The sequence below is a fragment of the Lolium rigidum genome, chromosome 1 (genome assembly GCF_022539505.1).
Source record: "Lolium rigidum isolate FL_2022 chromosome 1, APGP_CSIRO_Lrig_0.1, whole genome shotgun sequence".
Taxonomy (NCBI): Eukaryota; Viridiplantae; Streptophyta; class Magnoliopsida; order Poales; family Poaceae; genus Lolium; species Lolium rigidum.
The window spans coordinates 30,436,760-30,445,611 of NC_061508.1; the positions used below are offsets into that span (position 1 = coordinate 30,436,760).

Sequence of the window (8,852 nt, forward strand, 5' to 3'; positions counted from 1 at the left end):
ATATCAACGACATGGCCTGGATCCGGCAAGCCCGGGTGGCCCCAGATGGTGATGGTGGCATATGGCCCATCGGGCGGCCCAGTTGCTGTTGATCGTGAAGGATGAAGTCCAGCCGAGGAACGAGGAGCCGGATCCTAACCGACCTACAAAGGAGGCCGGATCCGTGGAGGCCCATAAAGTATCCGGATCCAGCACGGCCAAGAGGGAAGGCGGATCCTTGACGTACACGGCAAGATATTGTACCGTAGTTAGGCAACTTGTATTCCGGTTAGGACTCTCCATGTAAACCCTAGATCCGTGCGTCTATATAAGCCGGATCCCGGGAGCCCTAGAGGCACAACCACAACCATTGTAACAACACGCAAGTGCCCAGATAATTCCAGACAAGCAGCAGTAGGCCCTGTCATCGTGCAGGTGTTCCGAAGCTGGGTAACTCGCGTACCACCGTCCCGTGTGCACTCCGCCCTATGGCCCCTACTTCTTCTCCCCCTCGTGAGGATCCCTCCTCCGAGGTACCGTCGAATAGGCAACGACACTCCTCCTGCGGAAGGAACGAAACCAACCTTATCCGATCTACCTTCTCCAAGTGCAAGTTTCTGCGGGTGGTCGAGAGCCCGTCTCATGTGCCTCTCGATTTAATCGCCACCTCCCCTGGATTTGTCGCCATCATCAGCTCGTCACCGCGTCGAGCTCCTCCGCTCCATGGTGAGGGCTCCCGATGTTGCCCCCCACCATGAACTGCTCGGAGACATGTGAACATGGGGATCCCGTGAACATGAGGCGGCAGGCGGGAGGCCATGGCAGCACATCACGGAGCTCGCTGGCTCCAACCTCACCCTCTCTTCGCTTTCTCCGAGAGAACCCGAAACCCTCGCTTCGCTTTCTCCAATCCTAATCACGCCGCAAGGGCGCACCCACTCCTCCGCCCCTAAACGACACCGACAACGCACTACATCCCGGGCGGCGGCTACTGCCGCTTTCCCCTACTTCGAAGGCCTGACTCATCCACCCCCTCCACGCTCCCCCCACATTGCAGGCCGGCCGGACGCCCCCGCTGCCATCGAATTCCACACACAAACTGCACTGCAACGACCCCCGTTGACATGGTCGGCGTCGCCCCCCACGTTGTCGGCCTGAACGTTGCCGCCATCGAGTTCCACGCGCAGACTGCCCTATAGAGACGCAGTTGGATTACGGTCTATGTATTATGTTGTTATTCCCAATTAAATATTACAGTAACCTTTATCTTATCATAGCATGCATTGTCATGCCCTCACAATTATCAATTGCCCAACTGTAATTTGTTCACCCAACATATTTTATTTGGAGAGTTACCACTAGTGTAGATAGATGGGAACCCCGATCCTTCTGTCATCATCATTTCTCTACAGTCAACTCCGCACTGGAATACTTTCTGGTGCCATCTCCTCTGTACTACTGCTACTATGTTACTATTGCCATTGCTCTCGTATTACTGTTGCTTTCACATCACCCCTGTTACTAGTGCTTTTCCAGGTGCAGCTGAATTAACAATTCCGCTGTTAAGGCTTATAAGTATTCTTTACCTTCCCTTGTGTCGAATCAATAATTTGAGTTTTACTTCCCTCGAAGACTGTTACGATCCCCTATACTTGTGGGTCATCAGGATGCCCTGTCTTTCTGTCGCCTTGGGTTTCGTCTAACTTGTAGCAGGAAGTTATGGCACACCTGTTTGTGGCGAGTGAGGCGCTACTGAGTATTTAAGGGGGACTCGGGAGGGACCCTTCCACTCACCCCTAGTTCCTTTCTTCTCCTTCCTCCCCCAGTATCGCGAAACCGAGGCTCCACCTATGGTTGAGGAGAAGGTCGGAGGGCTTCCCATGCTCTGGAAAGGCTGCAGCTTCCGGCGCCAAAGGGCTGGAACCCGCGGGGGATGCCGCAACGGAAGTCGTGGAGACCTCAGTGGTTTGCCGATAAGCCGCCCCTCCCACGACGCGGAGGCCCAAGACTCTTGGGTAGATCTCGCCGGCTTCAAGTTCTATGTAAAGGTGTTCCGCGACGAGGCAAAGGATACTGCAGCTCCCCGACGTGTTTGCTCAGTCCTTCGGCGGCCGCCATCATTCCCGTAGGTTGATGCCCCGCCCCGCCGGTTGCTGCAACACCTTCTGGTGGTCGTGGGTTTTTGAAATCTGAACATTTTTCAAAACAGAAAAAGTAAAACAAGAAAACAGAAAAAAAAAGAAAAAAAGAAAATGAAGAAATGAGGGAAAAAAAAAGCAAACTGGATCAGCCCATACCCACGCGGGCCGGCGAGATGTGCGGCGCCCGATAAACACCAGCACGAGAAGCCAGAAGCCAGACGCCAGAAGGGGCGCGAGGCAGCTGGCACCCACGCCACCAACAAGTCTCCCAAACAACCCAAAACAGAAAATGTTCGTGCGGTCTTGCTCCCTTTCTTCCTGGTCGTCGGTGGGAGCAGCAGCAGTGGTCGCGCGCGCCCCCGCGAACCCTCCTCCTCTCCCCTCCTCCCCCGCGCCGACGCCGCCCAAGTCCGGGCCAAGGCCCATGTCCTCCTCCTCCTCCGCCGGCGCCGGTCCCGGAGCCGGCCGCGTGCGCGTCGCGGTCGTCGGCGACGTGGTACTCTCCCTTCCCCATTTTAATTAAAGCTTAAAACTCGTCTGGCCCTCCCTTCCTTGCGGGAATGGATCCTGAACATAAACACTTGTGTTGTGGTTCTCCACGGGGTTCGTACGCGTAGCCGATTCGGAGCAAGACGAAGATAGGTTTGGGCACCGAAGTCTCTGCTCGTTGACCTGGTTTATTCAGTCAGGCTCCCGTTTGGATGCCACGAGGGGGTTCAGGTTTAGTGATATTCGTTGGTGCTTACGAATTGCTAGTGGGTATGTGTCGAAGACGACCTTTGATCGTAGTTTAGATGTTGGCGTAGTATTTCGTTCTTAATGGTAGCCATATACGTTGACGACTTGAATGTGTTATGGTTGCTGTGTGTCTGTCTATATCTGAACCAAGAGTAGTTTCATGCGTGAGATGATATGTACATTCCCCCTAAAAGCTTGTTAATGGAGATAAAGCAGAGGGAGTGAAAATGAATTCGGTGGGGGTGGGGTGTGGGAAATGCATTTCCTGCCTTCAAACAATCTCTCCCAGTAGTGTTTTTTCGGATAATCTGCTACGATGATCAAATACGACAACGGTGAAGGGGCTTGGAGTGAAATTAGAGGGGTTCAATGGATGGATCATGCAATTTAGGTGTGTTTTTTAAGCTTAGTCGCTGGACTACCCTAAATATCACTATAAATTGCATAACTGTCCTAAGCCCCCTGTTCTGGATGTGCCTTACCAGTTAGTGCTACAAGGTACCAATGGTCCTTATTTCTCTGAAAGGGGACGAATTGTGGACTTTCACCTTCTTAATTTTGGCTATATGAAACCATCAGAGTATATAAATAGCCGTGTTGTATCATGTCTCTCTTGAGACCTATGTAATGAGAACATGTCATGTCATTAATTGGACGTTATTCACTGAAACTTGCAGCACGATGATTGGGTCCTTGATGAAGATGCAAAGGCCCTCCATTTTCTTCAGGTATTGCACATTTGTATGGACCCAGTCTGTCGTATTTGGATATCTCATTATTATGTCCACATTTCATTGTTCTAGCTTCTCCTTAATTTTACAATGTACCATACATGCCTGTCTGATTTAAGTAATGTTGTGGCCTTTATATGCTTGCGACCCATGCTTAATCACATTGCATGTGTGTTCCAGTATCAAATTTACACATTTCATACATAAGTCTATATCGTCCTTTGTTGTTCTCAGAAGCCCTAACTTGCTCTATTTGAAATGCAGCCAGATCTGGTGCTTTTTACAGGTATAGCTATGTCTGCATTACATGATTTGCTAATTTCGTTTTCGTTTGTGAAGTACATGCATTTTGGTTATTGTTTGTCATCTCCTGTTTGTTCTCAATCTGTGGCAGGTGACTATGGCAACGAGAATGTTCAACTTGTCAAAAGCATTTCAGATCTTCAGTTTCCAAAGGCAGCGATTCTTGGTAATCATGATTGCTGGCGCACACATCAATTTTCGGAGAAGTACGAGTCGTATTTTCATTTTAAGGAGGAAGTATAAAATAACCCCACTTAGCTTTTCTGAAATAGTTGTGTATTTCGTTGGTATTCAGGAAGGTAGATCGTGTCCGGCTTCAGTTGGAAAGGTAAGATCCTTACATATGCTATCAGTTGCATTTTAGAATATTTTGCTGAAGAAGCTACCAATGAATTAGTCGTACACATTTTGCACAGTTGCTGTTATTTCTTCAGTTGTATCATGACAATGTAACCACCATAAGATATCTAGCTTTACTGCTAGGTCATTTCATTAGTCGTTTCTTTTTTAATTTATTCACAAAGCATTAAGTTGAAACAATACTTGAATTTAAAAGGGAGTGAGCTCAGTAAACTGACAAAACAAGTATAGCTAATTAAAGTTATAGAGGTGCCTGATGATTATGGGTATCACCATATCAGCATTCTTCAGCAGATTAGGATGCTCTTTATGGAGGAACTGTGGCAAATAATACTTCTCTTGCCTTTGCTTTTTCTTGTGAACATCAGCCTTGGTGAGCAGCATGTTGGATACAAATGCTTGGACTTTCCAACTATAAAGTTGAGTGTTGTTGGCGGGCGACCATTTTCTTGCGGGGGTGACAGGTTATTTAGACCAAAGCTTCTGTCACAACGGTTGGTAAGAGATGCACTAAACAATAGATACGTAATTTCCTCAACTGTTTTGTTAGGTATGTCCTTGCATTGAGTTTATTTCTACAAACAATGTTGTCCTTCTCTTCTGCTCCTTCTGATCAGGAACTTAAAGCTGTCATGTGAATTTGTTCAGTAATGTCTTGGTAGTACAGTGAACAGAGTGGCACATATCATATTTATTTCTTTCTCATGTCAATTATTACTGAATTATCTATGCAAAACAATTGTTACTGCATCTGCTAGTTTATAAACATCAGGACATCACTTAAAGGTTGATAATGTTCTAAATTAGGGAGATTCCGAGTTTCATCAGGCTAGTCTATTATCATGTACTCCCTCTGTCCCTTAATATAAGATATTATTACAAGTCATATTAGTTTTGTACTTACCTTTTTACTGCCTAGCACTACTAGTCAAATACTCCCTCTGTCCCTTAATATAAGATGTTATTACAAGTCAACTAATATGACCTCACCTTGGACACCAGTGACTACATGTTGGTGCTTATAAGGATCTATGGGTAATGTGGTGTTGTCATAATCTCAAATAATCTTGGGAAGATGAGTACACCGAACCAGATATGCAGAGTGACTGGTTGCATAATATGTTTTGGTTATGGAACAAGCTTATTAGTAAGCATTCATTGAGTGCTAGGATTAACACAGCTCAGCCTCCAAAAGTTCCACGAGAATTATTTTCACCTCTTGCCTTTTGCCCATTATGATGACACTCTACAGATGGTAAGATTGGCACATGATAATAGACTTATGGAATGTGGTAGCTAAACTAACCAGCATTTGGTGGTGCTTCCATTCTGGCAACTTTTTTAGCATTGCCTTATAAAAGAAGAGCATCACACACCATTCTTGATTTTTTGTCCTTTCCCATTTGTGGAGAATTTCCGCTGTTGATCATAAGTCATAACTATAATCTGTCACCACTGATTGGTTGCTACGGTCATAATGTAGGTATGGTGTCGATGATATGGCAGGAAGTGCAAGGAAGATATATGATGCTGCCTCAGGTGCACCAGAGGAGCACTCTGTCATACTACTTGCACATAATGGACCTACAGGTCTGTGAACATTCGAGTACCAAGTTGTATAGCGGAACTCATCACTAAGATGTTTTATGTCCTACCGATCCTTACCTTCAATCATGACTACACAGGTCTAGGTTCAAGAATGGATGATATCTGCGGGCGGGATTGGGTAGCTGGTGCTGGTGACCATGGTGATCCAGGTCTGATATTATTCATGACTAGTTTTCAACCCCCCTCCAGTTACGCCTTTCTGAAGCAGTTGCTTCATATGGCAACCTCCGCAGATCTGGAACAAGCGATATCTGACCTGCAAAGCGAAACTGGTGTTTCGATCCCGCTTGTCGTGTTTGGGCACATGCACAAGAGCCTGGCCTACGGTGGAGGTCTGAGGAAGATGATCGCCTTTGGAGCCAACCAGACCATATATCTGAACGGAGCGGTCGTGCCTAGGGTGAAGCACGTGGGAGAAAGCAGCGCCGCTGTGATCTCCACAAGCGGAAGCGATGGGCTGCAAGGATCAGGATCCACGGCACACACTTCGCGGGCGTTCACCACTGTCGATCTCTTTGATGGCGCCGTCGAGAAGATCTGTGAGGTCTGGGTGCTGGTGAGCGGCGCAGGGGCTGAGCTTGAGGAGGAGACTGTCCTGTACAAGCGTCCACGTGAACACATGTGACGGCTGGATTTTGGTACGAATAATGTTGCATGGATTATATGCAAGTGTGCTGTGGCGATGCTGATGAAGCTGTTAAAAGAGTACAGTTGTTATCCCCATATGCTTCGTTTCCTTGCACGCATTGTTGTCTGACAAGTGAGAAACCATTTCTGGTATACATAGCCGCACCGCCGCCTGGCTGCCAGTTTCTTCTCCACATCGCATCCTTCATCCCATCAGCCGCTCGTGGCCTCGCTCCATCTGTCGTTGCTGACTGCAGCCCCACCCACCGCGTCCGCTCCACCCCAGCGACTATGACGATGACCTCACCGCTGGGTGCTGGCATTGGCAAGCTCCCATCAACTCGATCCGGACCCTCCCTGCTCGTCTCCGTTGAGCTGAGCCACCGCCGGCAGTGGAGATTTCGCTTCTTCTTTAACCACTCCGGGCCACTGCTACTCCACATGCTATTGACGTTTATTCCGGAATGCCCGCCTCCTCCCACGCTGTACCTGGTGAAGGCCGCGCGTCTGCATATGGCAGATGATGGGCAACTTGCAAGAACTGTCCTGGCAAGCTCGAACGTTGAATCGCCCCCTCTTGCTCGTGAAAATGGCTGCCCCCTCGTGCTCTTGTAAATATCAGTGAGCTGGCAAATCATATCAACCATTACGGTACGTGTTTCTTCTGGATTCAGGTTCATGTTACATTACTATGCTAACGTATTTTGCACGCTGTTTTGAGTTCAGTGATGTGAAGTTTGAACTGCTATGGGAATTCACGGCATTATAGTGTTTGAGAACAGGAAATGCTTAGTGTTTCAGAACATATAAATTGTGCACCCAATTTATAACAAATTAGCTCTTGTGATATTTTTTCCTTGAGCGAATTCCATTTTCTACCCCCAAGTTCAACATATGTGACAACAATCATCCCGTTTAGCTATAATTCATCTGTCTTACCCAATTTAATGAAACTTGTACCAGATTTTACCCCTATAAAATTTGAAAGAGTGTCGGTTCCTACAGACCAAACTGTGAAACAAGTCTAGTATTGCCCATATTTACTTACTGATTCTTTTCAACGAATGCTAAATTGTTTGTATTGCACAAATATGACAATCACCTTTATCTAGTTCATATTTGTTTGGGGAAACAGATCGAGTAGCGCCTAGGGAAAAAAGGGACAATACATGTCTAATGTTCAAATCGAACACTTGATGGAATGACTCCCTTGCTTGCAATTGTGCTCACAAACCTTTCAAGATTATAACTAATCAGGCAAATACTACTTGCGTTGATACCCCGTAAATAAAATTGTGCTCACAAACCTTTCAGGGTTACAAGTAATTAGGAAACGGAATTGGAAAAACACACACTCACACTCTGCATAGAATAGAAGACCATGACCTACCCGAAAGAAAACTTCAAAAATTTAAAAGAGGTAAAAAATTTCACAAGTTCCACTAAATTGGGTAAGTCGGATGGTTTCTGCTAAATGGGGTAATTATTGTCACAAATGGAAAACTATGGGTAAAAAAAATGGAATTTACTCTTTTCTTCTTCACGTCCTTCATAGACTCCTTCAAAATTCAAACTGTCCCTTATGAAAATATTTCAAACTGTCATTTGTCATTTAAATCTCTGACATAAAAGTGGATAGAAAACCTCTAAAAAAAAGTGGATAGAAAACCTCTAGATTTTACGTTTCTGGGGTTATTGGATAAACTATCACATGTAAAAGTTGAATTGTCAAAATCACCGTACGGTGTGGTTATATCTTTACAAGAAGTGCCTTGGATGTCTGAATCTGCCTAAGCTTTCAAAAGAAAAGAAGAAGAAAATATGTATGATTTTGTCCAAAACACTCTAGGATGGTAAGCATGGCAGAGTTAGTGCAACTGCTCTTTTGAGAGCATAATCTAAAGCATATCAGGAGGATGTTTTTGTCCAGAACACTCTAGGATCGTAAACATGGCAGAGTTAGTGCACTCTTGACTATTCTTATATGATGTAGTATTGCACTTCTTTAATCAGGTCATGTGCTGCATGCCATAGTGGGATTTTCTGTAAGGAGCGCTTTCACTCATTAGCAGATTCTGCGAAAAATATAGTTGCGTTAGCATATCGACATCACCATAGAACTTGCTACAAGGAGCGCTTTCATCCAAATGTGATGTCTGGAAGCAACTTGCAAGAATTGCTTCATTTCTTTGTTCTTATCTGTTTGCAAAAGAGGGTTCTATTTATTTTAGATTTCGTATGCAGTCTGTGACAAGCATTAATCAAACATCTAATCTATGATTTGTACTGCAATGTCTAGTCTGCTAATATTTGCTTGCATGCATGTTTCTTTCCTTCATTTCTTGTTGCAATTCCATAAACCTAG

At 45.7% G+C, this 8,852-nt stretch overlaps 1 protein-coding gene across 3 annotated transcripts; it reads left to right on the plus strand.

Moving 5' to 3' along the window:
- Positions 1-2,396: 2,396 nt before the first annotated feature.
- LOC124685153 lies at positions 2,397-6,577 on the plus strand. Of its 3 annotated transcripts, none has more exons than XM_047219477.1 (9): positions 2,397-2,616; positions 3,536-3,586; positions 3,854-3,875; positions 3,984-4,098; positions 4,188-4,220; positions 4,621-4,746; positions 5,736-5,842; positions 5,938-6,009; positions 6,094-6,577. In XM_047219477.1, exons 1-9 carry the CDS (start codon positions 2,410-2,412, stop codon positions 6,483-6,485), a joined length of 1,125 nt encoding a protein of 374 aa, XP_047075433.1. In that variant the 5' UTR covers positions 2,397-2,409; the 3' UTR covers positions 6,486-6,577. The 3 variants fall into 3 exon arrangements, with proteins under 3 accessions (XP_047075433.1, XP_047075434.1, XP_047075435.1); XM_047219478.1 differs by having other exon boundaries at positions 5,944-6,009; XM_047219479.1 differs by lacking the exon at positions 2,397-2,616 and having other exon boundaries at positions 3,544-3,586; positions 3,824-3,875.
- The last annotated feature ends 2,275 nt before the right edge of the window (positions 6,578-8,852 follow it).